Source organism: Mastigoproctus giganteus, chromosome 8 (genome assembly GCF_048544385.1).
Source record: "Mastigoproctus giganteus isolate SK-2022 chromosome 8, ASM4854438v1, whole genome shotgun sequence".
NCBI classification, from domain to species: domain Eukaryota; kingdom Metazoa; phylum Arthropoda; class Arachnida; order Uropygi; family Thelyphonidae; genus Mastigoproctus; species Mastigoproctus giganteus.
This window is the reverse complement of record NC_143582.1, coordinates 22,116,285-22,132,326: the sequence shown is the minus strand read 5'-3', so window position 1 is coordinate 22,132,326 and position 16,042 is coordinate 22,116,285. Positions and strand designations below refer to the sequence as shown.

The 16,042-nt window shown below is 36.4% G+C and overlaps 1 protein-coding gene across 8 annotated transcripts in view; it reads right to left on the bottom strand.

Moving 5' to 3' along the window:
* Window positions 1-7,044: 7,044 nt before the first annotated feature.
* The window catches only part of LOC150081336 (uncharacterized), a 290,310-nt gene continuing 281,312 nt past the window's right edge, over window positions 7,045-16,042 (bottom strand). For 5 of the 8 annotated variants that reach the window (XM_090379683.1, XM_090379684.1, XM_090379690.1 and 2 more), the window contains one exon: window positions 7,045-7,336. In XM_090379683.1, the coding sequence (XP_090235809.1) occupies window positions 7,214-7,336 (123 nt within the window). In that variant the 3' untranslated portion in view covers window positions 7,045-7,213. Of the gene's footprint in view, window positions 7,352-16,042 lie in introns of all 8 variants that reach the window. The other 3 variants (XM_090379685.1, XM_090379686.1, XM_090379687.1) reach the window with 3 other exon arrangements.

The window sequence follows — 16,042 nt, the reverse complement described above, 5'->3', positions numbered from 1 at the left end:
ATACTCTTCTTCAATCTTAGTAAAGGGCACCCTGCAACTGCAAAGACCGCCACAAATAAAAATAGATGGTCACCATTAAACTCACTGAACAGCTAAAATACCTAGGAATTATTTTAAATAGAAACCACTTATCTGTCTCATCTCAAATATCTGAGAAACAAGGTCAGAAGATACTCAGCCATGATCTCCAAGGTAACCAGAAAAGACTGGGGCCTCAAAAAAAAGAGCTCTAGCTTTGTATTACAAGGCAATGTTTGTACCCGTTATCACCTATGCCTCTGCAGTCTGGTTTCGTAGAACCACTCTGGTAGCAAACAGAGAACTACTTGACTCCACGCAAAGAAGCATACTACTGACTATAATGTGTGCATGTATTCACTGTGAACATCCTGGCACTACAGGTGCTAGCAGAAACGCTCCCCTTGGATTTGGAGGTAGCCAGAACAGGGACCCTCTACTTACTTTCCAAAGACAAGGCGGTCACCTTCTTGGAACATGCATCAGATCTGGCTAGTTACTACAAGTCTGAGAAAGCCCGACTCTAAAACCACCAAATGAACATCTGGCAAAACATATGGACGGAAACAACCAAGGGTGAGGTGAGGTGACACGACCTTCCTACTGACTGGACACAGCCACTTCAACAAAAAACTACTGGGCTTTAGACTTACAGAAAATCCATACTGCACATGCGGGGAGAAAGAAACCTGGAACCACATAATGCACGACTGCCTACAATATGAAGATCTAAGAAGTATAATGAAAACGCGGATACAGTATCTTCCAAAAGGTGTGGAGCATCGTCTCCTGGACTCGGAGCAAGAGTATAGACCCCCTATCAGAATATGTGCAGAAACAGTTCTTAAGAAAAAGAACACTAAATGTCATCCACTACAACTGAAATGTGCATGACAACAAAAAGAAAAAAGGAGAGAAAAGAAAGGGAAAAGATTGGACTGGAACATAAGGACTAGCTACATGATGACACCCAAACTCTTGGATCAAATCAGACCCCCCCCCACCCCAGGAATGGAACTCACTGACTGACAGACTTACCCATGGATGGTTTTGGCCCATCCTCTCACCCCACAATATGGACCCAACCAAACTGGACCTTACTGAATTAGACTTGCCTTACTGACATGGACTCATACAAACCAACTGACCTTGGATCCCCCGAAGTGAATTTGTTAGAAGGGATCCCACCCGGACAGTAAACACTGACCTGAACTGACCTCTCAACCATGCTGCTCTTCAGCTGGCTGGCAATCCAACGACCATACACCCTAGCATGGTACTTTTTAACCACTATCCTAGGGGGGACGAGCCCCACCTCTCCTCCTCACTACCCCATATTTTCCTTATGGTGGGACATGGGCCTGCCCCACTGACCATTATAGGGGCCATCTAACCTATCAGCTCCTTACTTCCTTTCCAGCTTCCAGCCTTCAATCTCCTTCCCCTACCTATCAACTTATACAGTGTGATCACCCCACAGAATTAATACATCAGAATTAATGCCCGACCCTTTAGGATTTTCTCCTGCCTTTGGCATATAATCCCTTATACACAGCGTCTCCCCATTTTCTTTTCTTTCTTTCTTTCTTTCTTTCTTTTTTTTTTTTTTTTTTTTAGGTCCTAGCCACTGAAATCTCAGGAAATTAGGTAGCACGACCTGCCAGAGTAAAACTCACAACTGGGTATTCCTGGTCAACCTCCCCATTTGGTTTAGTGTAGGCAACACTGGGTCCCATCAGGAGCCCAATGGCTAATAGGCCAGAACAATGGGCACATGACGTTACACACAAGATCAATATACTTTTAAATCTCTGGCCTTGACAGAGTACTGTCTTCACCGACACGTGGACATGTGTATATGTAAAGGGCGGCTCCTAGAACGTTTGTTCAACTCCGCCTCGTATCTCTGTGAAGAACAGTAGCACTACAAATGGGCCAGATATGTGTGTGACGTCGGTTTGTGTGTATTATGTGTGTGTTTTGTTGTTCTGTTCTGGCCGCTTGGCTACCCAGAAGCATCAGTCACCTGGACAGATGATTCTGGGTACTCGTCCACACCATGGGAAGGTGGGCCAGTCCATGTAAAGCACGTACTGTCTCAAGAGAGACTCTGACCCACCTAATGTTGTCAGAAGGTAGGGCAGGATCCTCTGGGGGCCCATTCCAGAGGGGGAAAAAAAAAAAAAAAAGGATCACCCGTGGTGCTGGATTTGGAACCAAAATTATTAAAATAAAACATTTATGTAACTAAATAATAAAATAAATAAAATTAAAAATAAATAAATAAATAAAATTTAAAAAAAAAAAAGAAAGAAAGAAAAGGAAGAAAGCACTTAATTTTGTCTGCAGGCTGAGGAAAATTTCATTTCTTGAGGATTTGAGTTTATGTATTATTAAAGGAGATCTAACCAGCTATGTATCAGCAGGACCGTTGTGCTGCATCCTGTTGAGATCTGTCGACACTGAACGCCTTCGAAGAAATACGCCTTGAGCGAAAGCCTGAAGAATCTGAAATGACTCCGAGCTTTGAAGCAGAGACGACTCCTGTCCTGATTGAAAATTAGTAAGTGCTTGAAGAGGAAGTCTGAGATCGTCATACAGGGAGCAATGAAACAAGATGTGATCCCAACTCTCTGGTGATCCACACGAACAGAGGTCTGTTTGTGATAAATTGAACCTAAGAAGACTGGTTCATCGATCCATGTCCTGTCAACAGGTACGACGTGAATATGTCCATACAGAACCACAATCGAACACGTTTATCAAGGAGAAATGAAACTTGTGGTATAAATTTTCTCGTTGTTGCACCAACGGGAGCTGTATCCCATCGAGACTGCCAAATGTTTACTAACTCGTTCCACAGTCTCCTTCTTTCTCTTTTAGCATCTTCTTGAAGGTTGATGGTTATTCCAAGAAATTCGGTCTCAATCTGCTTTTTCAGTCTGTATAAAAAGCCTCTATAAGTAACTTGCAAGTCTAAAGGTAATGTTCCGGCTAGTACTTGCAGAGCTTGCGTCGAGACTGTCCTGCATGCCTTAACTAAACACTGCAAAATGGTTCTCTGCAATGAGGCGAGTTTTGTAATGAAGTGTTTGAGCCGTGCCCTGTGAAACCATGCACCGGCAGCATACGTGATTAGAGGGAGGAAAACTGCATTGTAATAAATCCTTAAAAGTTTTTCTGGAGAGCCCCCATTCAACACGGGACACCCTAACAACTGCACCAGTAAATCTACGTATTTTAGATGATAAGTTTGTCAAATGAGGAATAAAATTGAGACTGGAATCAATTACCACTCCTAGAACCTTGTACTCTTTAACTATGGGGAGACAAATGTTGTTGATCTTGACCAACGGAGGACGAGTGATATCCAACTTTGATCCAAGAATCATCATCTTTGTTTTTTACAAGCTGATTTTAAGCTTATTGGCCATAGTCCAATCGTAGAGATCCCGGAGAACAAAATTTGCGGTATTTTCCAGATCGGCCCTAGAGTTACCATTTACCAAGATAGTGAGATCGTCTGCATATGCTATTATTTTGACGTTACCGAAAGATCGGGAGAGCCACTGCTGCAGCACCATGTTCCATGTAAAAGGACCCAATATAGAGCCTTGTGGGCACCCTCTAGATACTGATCTTGATACTTGGCTATGTTTAGCCTTGACTATTATGGTTCTATTGGCAAAATAATTGCAGATTAAAAGGTAAAGGTGGTTGGAGCACCTAGCCGATCGCAGACGCTCCAGGACGCTCTCCCACCAAAGGGAGTCGAAGGCATACCCTATTTTCCAAATGTCTTCACCCACAATGAAAAATATGCGGAAATGGGGGAAATGCGGAAATTTTTTTAGTATACGAGGTGTGGGTATTAAATAATAAAACTGCACATACAGCCACTACACACACCAAGCACCACCTATGAAACAAAAAACACAGCAATTGACCTTGAACCTTCCCTGTCTTCCAAGTCACATTCAAACATGCCCATTTTCTTAGCAGTAAGACAGGTTTTTCATTATTATTTTTTTTTTTTTTTTGCAGTATACTCGAAAAATGACAGACAAAAGAATCGTGAAGGTTATTACATGAATGTTATGGTTATGTCAAGTTTATGGGAAGATACTATGTTAAGACTTTGTGTTTGAATGGCATAATAAATTTTTAGAAGGAAGAGAGCGAGAGAATGTGTATCAATTTTCAGTTAAAAAAACATATTAACCGAAAATTTAGGCACTAGAAAAGTGTGCCAAGAGGGTGCCAAAAATTTTGAATGAAGATCAAAGAATGAGAAGACTCCAAGTTTGTGAAGACATTTTGGAAAAAACTGAAGAAGTTCTAGACTTTCTAAGTACCGTAATTACTTGTGATAAAAGTTGGCTGTTCCAGTACAACTGAAACTAAGACAGTCAGTGCAGTGGAAGACAAAACAATCCCCCGACCAAAAATATCAAAAACAAAACCCATGCTTCTGGTTTTCTTCGATATTAAAAGAATCATCATGGCTGAATGCATCCCACCAAATCAGACTGTCGATCAAAAGTGTACTAAACTGAAGTTCTGACAAGGCTGTGTGAAAATATTCAAAGGAAGAGACCTGAATTGTGGAAAGATTGCTGGAATACTTCATCACACTCTCTGTTTGCTAGTTGCTGCCCAAAATAACAAATTTGTGTGTGAACATACCCTATTTTCCAAAAATAGCCCTCCTGTGACTATCTTCTCTTCGTTAAACTGAAAAGTATACTGAAGGGAACCCATTTTCAGTCCATTTAAGACATTCAAATAAAAGTAACAAAAGTGTTAAAAAGGGCTTCAAAAGGTGTTTTCCAGAAATATTTCTGTGCTTGGAAGAAAAGTATGGAACAGTGTGTGTGCCAGCCCAAGGCAATTATTTTCAAGGGATAGCTTATAAGGTATGAAATATTTCATATTTATTTTATTGCAGCAGTCTTATTATTTAATAGCCACACCTTCTACAGTATACAGTAAAGCAGCTATTCTTTGTATTACTACTATCCATTTTTAGCATTAAAAAATGCTATTAGAAATGGTAACCAAACTCAAACTATTTATTAAATAGTTTATTCAAATATTATGGGAGTACTGCAAACATTAGGCTTGTATAATGGTGTTTTTGTTCATATTCCAGCATGACCACTAAGCCAGAGGAGCTTATATTAATTATCTGACAGTCAATACAATTATTAACTATATTTGGCGGTCACGTGAGCTTGAACCACGGTCCACTCAAAATGTGTGTGTGTGATTTTTCACCGACCACTCAGCTACATCAAGCCTGCGTTATGCAATTAACATTCTCGTCCCAACACATGCCAGGCAACTGAGGTTTAACTGTTCTATGCAAATGAACTGCTTATGATTATTTCAGTAGATTTACACATTTTTAAAACTGTGAATGAAGTTAAATTCCAGCCAAAACCATACAAAATACCGAAACCTTGACATTCCTTTCCCATCACCTTCATTCTCAAAATCAGTGGGTATACAGGTCACTATGATAATAAAAACCAGTTCTAGACTATTAGCCTTTCAATTCGTTATTTTGCTACATGCTATATTTTCCTTAAATTTTAGCCCCTTCTTAATGCCTCCTTAATACCATCAATACACTTTCCTTCTGATCTACATCTGAGCCTATTACCATTCGTTTTTGTTTTAATCTCTTTAGCTAATCTCCCTAAAATATTCATTTACACATTAAATGAAAATGAACCCTTGGCAAGCTGAATAAAAAGATTTGTCAAAGTCTCACTTTCAGTCAGCACCCTGATTTTCACTAATGATTTGAATTTGATTAAAAAAACAAAACTGACATTACTTCAACAATGTACAACTTACCTTTTCAGCTACACTCAAACAATGGCTCTCCTTGTGCAATTTTTCATTTGCTTTTTTTATTAGTTACAAGAATTTATAACAGTATCAATTTCCAATATTATTTGAAGAAAATAATACACAAAATTAATTCTCTTACAACAAGCTTAATTTTTGTAATTCTGACCTACAATTAACACTGATAACCAAACTTTTCTAATGATTATAGTCATCTTGTTCTTTTGCTGAACTAGTTATAAAAGCAATTATTTTTTTAATCTGCATTATCTGCTTCCAGCTGAAAAAGAGAGATTACTTAGAAAATGTGCTGCTGTCAACCTTTTGTGTGATGTTTTGTATTGTTCATATACTTAGTGCTATCTTGAATTACTATACATAATATTTGTTTACAAAACTTAATTTACCATATTTTTATTTTCTTATTTAATAGAACTTTTTTTAAATACACACAGTGTCCCAAAAGTCCCATGATATAGGAATATAATGTGGTTGAACAATATGGAGTTCAGCAGCTCGAATTATTACAAAAGTTACAATCCCCAGTGGTCTGTTGATAAAAGTTCTATGTACTGACCCCCTGCATAGTTAAAAATATCATCAAAACAAGGTTTAGTTTATTCAAAAACTTTGGAGACAAGGCAATTTTTTATTTTATTTTAATAGAGGCAAAAACAGGTACGATTTCAGAAACTTGCCTTACAAAAATCATTGCATTTCTGTTGACAGTTATAGCAAAATAATCCATGTGCAATGGCTTCATTAAAAATTTACTACTTCCCACTGAAGTAATTTCATTGTTATTATATCACAGGGCTTTTGGAACACCCTTTAATTTGAATATGATTTTTTTTGTGATATAAACACTGATGTAGACTGTTTCATTCTTCCTCTCACCAGTTAGGGTACTGAAAACACAAATTCAGCTGGTGGGGGAGAGGAGAGGATGTGTAACCAGTAATGCGAGAAAGATACTTTTAAATTAAACATTTAAAAGTTTATACTTACATTGATTTTCTTCCATATTTTCTTTCTTTCTAAAAGATGACTTAATTTGTTTCTTCACAGAACCGCACTGCATATATAAATTCTTAAGTTTCATAGAGCCAGTAACACAAATAAAGAAATTATCACATAATTATTCACTTTTAAAGCAGTTCTCACAACCAATTTTTGGAAACAGCTTTATTAGTATCAACATCTAAATGTTTAGAAAGAAGAGTAATGGATGGCTCCTATTTAGCACAGTGCTACACACAATTATACAATTCCAGTTTCTCAGTCTCTCTCTGGTCGCGACAAGGGAAAAAATAAAAATATGTTCAGTGTTCATTTCAAATTATTCTTTGCTGTCACCTGTCCCAGTGTCACGTGCTGCCTGAGCTTTTGACAGAGACTGTAATGCTCGCTCCCTAAGTTTTTTCTCTAACTCTTCTAGGTTTTCCTCTCCTGATTCTGATACCTAAAAAATTAAAGTCTGAAAATTAAATCTAATCAGTATATATATATATTCAGCATAATTATAAGATTACTTGAAATATACTCTGAGGTAACACAAGGATCAAACTCAGATAACATAAATATTAATTCAAACATAATGGATCTGAAACGTTACAACTACAAAAATACCACCACCACAACAAGCTCAGGCAAACCCGGTTCAATAGCACTGTTGTCAAAATTAACAATTATCATAATTGTATTATTTCTCAATAAATAAATAAAATGTAGTATACAACATAAATTAAAAACATATGAAAGAGGCAATTTTAGAACAGACTTCATACCTGAAATGATAGTTCTAATATTTAATACAGAAACACTATAAATAGATACATAACTTTCCCAAAGCTGGGTATAGGCTTTTTAAAAACTTTATCAAGGAAAAGGTTATCATATGCTAAGTTTTAAACAGTATTGATGCCAAGAAATAACTATGCCTGATGGCATTTCTCACTTGTTCTCAAAATCTGTGCTCCTGAGCTTACTTCTATTCTGTCACCTTTTTATTCCACTGGTGTTTTTCCTTCTGCTTGGAAATTTGCTCACATTCAGCCACTTCTTAAAAAGTGATGACATCCTCTATCCAATTATCACCTCATTGAACTTACTTCTACTCTTTCTAAAGTAATAGAGAAATCCATTAATCACTAACTCCAAAACCATTTAGAAACCTTCCATCTAATCACCTATCACCAATATGGATTCTGTTAGTGTCAATCCACTGGTGATATACTGGCTTATGATACCCATCTATTGAAAAATTCAATGGAAAAGTTTGGTGAAACTCAAGCAGTTTCTCTTGAAACCTCAAAAGGTTTTTGATTGTGTTTGACATAAAGGTCTTCTAAATAAGCTTCATCTTGTAGTTTGTCAACTATTTTTTGTAATTGGTTATCCAATTATCTCTCTGACAGCTCACTGTGGGTGATGATAGATGGCACTTTGTCTTCTAACTTCTCCACTCTTTTCCTCTTGTATATTAATGATCTTCTTTCATTAACTGGAAATCCTAACTATAGTTTTGCTGATGATAGTACATTACATTCCACCTACCAGTTTCAGACACCTTGCCCAGCACAAACAGCTTCAACTTCTCAAATATCCACTAACAATTCTTTAAATGCTGACATAAAGGTAATTCTCCAGTGGGGCAAAGATAACTTAGTTAATTTCAATCCTTCTAAAACTCAGTCCTGCCTTATATCTTGCAAAAAGGATTCTTCTGCTGCTATGCTTATCATTGACGACACTCAGATTTCTAGATAAGATCACATATCTCTATTTGAAATTATCCCACCTTCTAATCTCTCGTCATATACATATCACAAATATTGCTTCTTCTGCATCTGAAAAACTGGGGTTTTCTCCTTTGCTCTCAACCGCATTACTCTTCTGCTAAACAGCTATTCACTTTGTACAAATCTCAAATCCACCCTGCTCCATTCAAAAGAGAGCAGTTAGATTAATGACCATCTCTTACAAAGTCTCTGCACACTGTCTCATAGACATTCTGTTTCTGTTGCATGCCTTTTCTATAGATATTTTCATGAGCACTGTTCTTCTGAACTGGATTTTTAAGTACTGCATACAGGTCTGGAGGTCTATTTTAGGAAGGACCCAAAGCTGCTAGAATGAGTACAGAAAGGCAATGAGATTGGTGAGGGGAACAAAGGGGTGTTCTTACCATGAAAGGCTTCAGTTCTGCAAACTGCAGTGTCTGGAGACTAGGCACCTGCAAAGTTATCTGATTGAGATGTTTAAGGCTTTGAATGGATTGAGCAAGCTCAATGCTGATGGGATTCTTTCTCTTGCTCAGACTACACACATGAGAGGGCACAAATTCAAATTGAGGAAGGACAGTTGCAGAATAGATGTGTGGATGTTTGCCTTTAGCCAGAAGATGGTTGATTGCTGGAACAAGCTTCTGTCTGTTGCTGTGGAGATTGATAACTTAAATAAATTGAAGGCAGGACTAGACAAACTATGAATAGGTGAAATGGGTTTTTTTTTTTTTTGGCTGATGCTGTATAAACTTGCTTTCTTGTATCACTTGCCACTAGTAATGCTATAATTCCTGCTTTTTTTCTCTTTCAAACCAGTCCAAACACATGCCACAACCAGTCAGTATCCCTTTACTGTCCAACTTCAAACTCACACAACAAACTTTTCTTCTTCTTCTCATTAATTCCTTCAACTTCCTCTGTCTGGAACAACATCTCCTCACATGTATTTTCTGAAAATTATAATCTACAGAAATTCAGGTCTAATGTCAACAAGTATCTTCTCAACCTTCAACCTATGCACAGTACTAAGTACTTTAGGTTTTAATACTTTTTGCATTTGGGGTTTTCATTTAAAAAAAAAAAAAAAAAAAAAATCGATAGACTATCAGATTGGTTTACTGTATATGCCAGTAGACACCTCCAATTGTTCACTGGGGTAGTCTGACAAATCCTCATGTGTAATGCTTTCAGAAATTACAGATTTAGTTGGTAATCTATAATATAATCTCACCAATTTGCCCTTTCTGTTTGAAAGGTTAAGGAGCAGTAGAACTATGTAATTATATATAGTGTTTCTTTATTAAATTTTATCATTACTTTTGTGAAATTTATGCTAAAACTGCTTCTGGCGTATGTTAATTTATGTCAGATACTGCATTTTTGTTTCTTGAGAAGTGATGCATTTTGTGACAGTAACTTGATGATGACTGGCTTTGTACTGCTTGTAGTGTAATATCCAATACAAGAACTGTGTATCCACTGTTGCAATATTTCAAATTAGTCGTGATTAATCAGTATTTGTGCTGTCTGGAGTTTAATCCTTGCATTACAGATTATCCCATAATTAAGCTGATGAATAACAAGGTTCACAAACAGAAATTGTTCTATTAATTTTTAGTATATTCAGCATAAATATATGATGCATGTGCTAATGAAACAGCATATATAAATTAAAAATCAGAGTTTCTAATAGTAAAGGGGGAAAAAGTACTGTGACAGATTGAAAGACAGAATCAATTGTCTTATTATGGTGAATGAGCAACAAGAAAAGTACCTCATATAAAAAGAACTGGTTCATTTTATTTGAAAATAAAACTCAAGAAGTTTCATGCACCTGGAAATAATATAGCTGCTAGATGTGGGGCTAAAAGGGTGCAATCTCAAAATGGCATCATCATTACAAAAAAAGTGTGCGATGTGATATTGCAAGTTTAAATGTCATTAAAGTGCAAAGCTATTACTTTGGAAAGAGTGGAGAGAAAATAGGAAAAATATGGAGTTTTTTCAACCACCTAAAAGAAAGTGATGGAAAAGGTTTCAAGAAACAGGTTAATATTCTGCATGAAATGAACAGGCAGGCCTCGCACCAAGGCTGGGACAGTTCATAGGATTTTTGAAACCTTTCAGTGCATCCGAAGGAAACTGACTTATCATGCCAGACCAACTGTACCATAACATTTGTGAACATGCTCAGGATGACTGAAAACAACAATGGCAACTGGGACAATCAGTGTTACTTTTAATGGCAGTCAGCTTTTCATGGGTGTAGTATGGTAAATAAGTACAACTGAAGAATTTGGGGCACTGAAAACCCACGCATTGTTCAAGAGGTTGAGGGGGGATTAGTCCAAATTTAAAGATATGGTATGTAAATTTCCATCAGGTGAATGGTTCATTCTTCTTTCACAAGAAGGCAGCAAATACTGCTAATTGTCTGTGTATTCTAGATTCACGATTGAATATCTGCAACTGAACATTCGATCGTGAAATTATTTTATTGCAAGATGGCATTCTCCATATTGGAGCCAGTTAGAGAATTTCCAGATAACAACACTTTTTGGTTTAAAATTCAAATTGTGAATTCTTAAAAAAGTTCAAATTGTATGCAACAACACAGCTGCTGCACAACCACTGGCATATATTTAATATAGTTTCAACCTCCTTTGGAATACAAATGGCGCCCACATGGAAACCTATCAATCATTGCAGGAAAACTTTGAATTCTTTTAAATGAAATAGTCTTTTCATTTGGCATACTTTTCTTTTTACAGCACTTATATAACATGGTGTATAATAAAAATTAATGCATCACTTAATTAAAAACAAGGATCAAAATATAGAAAATTTAATTATCATTTGGTTCTATACTGGAATAGCAAATCTCAATAAGAAATATCCTTGGATAGTTGTTTTATTAGCTTAAGGCCATTTGCTTTAAACATAATAATAGCACCAGATACAGAGGGTGACCGCCAAATACGGAAGATGCAGAAAGGTCAAGGAATGACCACTGCATATCCCCGAGCAATATGGCCTTTGTTGCTAATGCTCCTAGAAACCAAACAACAACAACAACAACCAGATACAGAATTCTAGATGTTTAACTGTTGAACTTAAAAACCTGAACATTCTATTACTCACAAAATGAACAGTTTTCTTTTATTACAGTCAAGGGTCGAGAATCAGAATTCTTTTTGAGTAGAGTTCAGTCTTCTAGATACATCAAGTACCTTGCACAGCCTAATATACTGTCTCTTTCTCTGTTATGTGTCCAATTTCAAGCTAGTTTTTACTCAGGTTTCTTACTTTTGAACTCTTCTAATCCCAAAATTAGCATTTTTTTAAAAAAATTCAGTATGTGAATTTTAATAAAATCTTAAATAAATGGAATTTTGATCAAACCTTATATCACGATCATAATTTGAATTTGAAAAATTATGATCATTACAAGGTTTGATCAAATATTCTAAGTTTTTTTCTAAAAGAAATAGTGTACAAGTAACATTTTTATAAGTGATCATTCTTCAAAGTGGTTCTCCCAATGACATTTGCAGGTGGAGATAAATATGAATATTTGCTGGGAACAAATCTCTAACTCAACACCATTTTAAGACCACATTTTTCACTTGATCATTCAACCAGAATTTCTTGCCTCTTAAATGCTCTTTCAGCAGTGCAAACAGATGGAACCCAGAGGATGATGAATCAGAGCTAAAAGGTTGATAAGGAGTGCTTCACTCCATATCAGTCAATATATTGAGTAAGATTAGCCATATGAGGATGGTTGTCACTGTTGTCTGTTGTCAATGCATTGAGAGAACCTACATCCCTGAACAATAAACTTGGCTGTTTCTTCCAAAAATTACTTATTTTTGGGTTTACACAAGCTATTGCATATAATAATATATAAAGCAACGTGAGGGAAAAAAAAAGTTTAAAATTCTGGAATGCAATATTTCTCCCTGGAAGAAAATATTCACAAAACCTTCCATTCAGATAGTTGACAATGTTTTTTACTTTACAGTCCCTACTTTGAATTCCTTGTTTCTCCTTTGTGGGTGGACAGAGATGCAAAATCCAAAATATGTGCAGAAATATCTTCCCGCTAAGTACATTCTTGAAAAATTTAATTGTGTCTGTCCATTCTTCACATCAGTTTTTTTCATATTGTCCCATGTTGATAACTCCAAAAGACTCCTTTAGTTCATTTAGTGAAACCCAAACCCAGTCACACCATATGTAACAGTTGGAAACTATCCTATTTGTAAAATAATTAGTTGTAAGTCCCCCTCCTCAATTTTTTTAGAAAAGTCACACAATTTTGCCATCAGAAATGTCTTTATTAGCTCTTGACAGCATGTCTAAATATTTTGTATAAGTTACTTTGTGACCTCTATACTGGGGGAGGAAAAAAAAAAAAAAAAAAAACACTGGCTGCCATTAGCTATTGAATTTTTTTTTTTTTTTTTTTTTTTATGAAAACCCCAAACATGAAAGGTATCAAAATCTATAGTACTTAGTACCGTGCATGGGTTGAAGGAGAAGTATGGGGGAGGGGGAGGCCGGAAACTTTGCTCTAGAGACTAAACATGGGTTTCACCACTTCAAGCCTACAAGAAGCAAAGTGGTGGTATTTCACCGGTTGATGAAAGTCATCTACCACCTTATCATCGATTTAGTTTTTAAGATTGTTTATATGAAGCATAAATAGATGGCAGTACAGTAACTGAGCCAGCTGACTGGGAAAATATATTTCATAATCAAAAACACCAACAGTTGCACTAGTCGAGACATTTGGACTTGGGGGGGGGGGGTAAGGAAACACTGCCTGCTGTTAAAATTGAAAGTTGGACCTATATATAATGAAATCGATCGTTCCCTTGAAAAAATTCATTAAATAGAAATTTTGTTATAAAGAAATATGACCTTTTCAACAGTGAAAAATACTGTAAATTCAGAAATATAGTAAAAGATGGGAAATAAATCAGAAATAAGTGAGAATGAATAAATCTTCTAACATTTTAAAACAGTTAATTTATTAATATATAAATATTAAAGAAATGACTATTTACATGACACGCACTAGTACAATTTTAAGAATTATTTCGTAAAATATTTGGTTATTTTTTGTTCACTAGATTCTACTGTACACTGTTCATAAAAATGTTTGCATTTGTTTAAACACAAATGTATTTTCTGTTACATTTTCTTCCCACTAAACGCTTAGATGCAAAGTTTCAAATGCTGCCAACATTTTTTGTTTGAAAGGGGGGAAGTAAGGGAGTAATTTTGCTATTGCCCTCATTTTCATCCAACTCATCATCGTCGATATTGTTACTAGTTCTTTAAATACGCTCAATGCTGGAGTCACTCAGATATTTAGCTACTATGACATCATTATCAACTCCTAAAAATTTGTCAAGAACAATTTCTCCACTGATCTACCTCTCAGGTGCCTCCGTAGCCAGGAGCAACAGTGTGTAGCACACGCTTCTTGATTAGATCGGGGTTCGAGCCCGTGCCCACCAAATACGGAGGCAGCGGAAAGGTCAGGGAATGACCACCGCATATCCCCGGAGCAATATGGCCTTAGTTGCTAATGCTCCTAAAAAAAAAAAAAAAAAAAAAAAAATCAAACCTCTCACTTGGAGTTATTCCCAAGGTTTCTCGATGTCTGGTAGTAGTTCATCCCTCTCATTGCTGTTAATTGGCATTTTAGCAAAACTTGCTTTTGAGAAATCATTGTTTCCATCACATCTTGACTACACACTCTCTTGCCAACTCTGATATGCACATCCGCAAATCTATAACAATCTATAGGTAGGTTTGGTTGGTTTCTATTCTCGGTATAATTTTTTTCAGTATGCACCTTTGGTAGTGCATTTTCAAATCCTTGGCCCATTGTCTACGGTTTCAACGAGGTATTTGGAGGGAAGAAAACAAGCTTCACACTTGTAATTTTCGAAAATTACCGAGTGAAGGTGGGCAGGGCAATTGTCGACAATCAACGCAATTTTTCTGTTTACTTTCGTCATCTTTCTATCGAAATTTAAAATCCACAGTTCAAAATTCTTTTTTCAAAACTATTTCTTTCCAATGGGTATAGTGTTCTTCAATTGCAATTCCACTTTCATCAGATATAACTTTTCGAGTAAGCCATAGCACTCTTTAAATTTGTCCAGTCAACTAGAATTGGCTTGGAATGTTTTATGCCCCACAAAAGATGCACACTCCATAGCCTTTTCTTTTATTAATGGCCCTGATATCGGCACATTTTGGTCTCAAATCAACTTTATCCACTTAAAAATTGCTTCATCTACATCTTCATAGAGGCATAATTTCGCAAGCTTCCAACTGGGTCCTGTTTCCTCATACAATTTGAAAATCGAAACATAGTTTTTTAGAATGGTCATAGAGTGCTTATGGTAGAAGATAGGTTGATCAGTCCCAATGTCCACATGGAGAATATTGCCTTAATCTTTGCCAATGGCTGTGGACACATAGCAGTTGACCAGCGCAACTTCTCGGTACAGTAGAGTAAAAGATGTATAGGTTTTACTACTTCTTTTTAGACATTGCTGACGACCCACTGCTGGGCAAAGGCATCTCTCAAAACCTTCCGTGTTTTTCTATCCCGCACTGTGGTTGGCCATTTTCCTCCTGCAGGGTTTTATGGGCACTACTAAATTGTAAAATGTTTTAGCTCTTAATTCGTGCTTTCTACAGCATTAGCTCTATTGCCCAAAGGCCAGAGTGCGAACAATGCGTACCTGGGTCTCTCAAAATCAGTTCGCTATATGGAAATTTTCTTCATTATTACAGAAACTTCATTATTTCTTCATTACAGAAACTATTTTCAATGTAACAACCAAGAGGAAATCAAAAAAATTTGCTACATAGAAAAATTCGCTACATGGAAGTTCGTTAAAGAGAGGTTTTGTTAAATTGAGCCAGCATGGTGGAAAATCAAATTTCAACTAGAGAGAGAAACACCACCTGCATTTAACAACTGAATATAAACAATAAACATGGATTTAGCTTTTAAACCTGTTTATATTAAATGTAAATAGGTGGTGGTACAATAATTGAGAGAGAGAGAGAGAGAGAGAGAGAGAGAGAGAGAGAGAGAGAGAGAGAGAGAGAGAGAGAGAGACCACCTGCATTTAACAACTGAATATAAACAATAAACATGGATTTGGCTTTTCAACCTGTTTATATTAAATGTAAATAGATGGTGGTACAATAATTGTGCCAGCATGGTGAGGAAAACAAATTTTGTAATTGGAATGCAGACATACATGGTGCATATTTTTCTCTGACTTCACCTTAATCCCTCCCCTCCACTGTTATTCACTTCTTTCCAAGTAATTTCTTTAGTATTA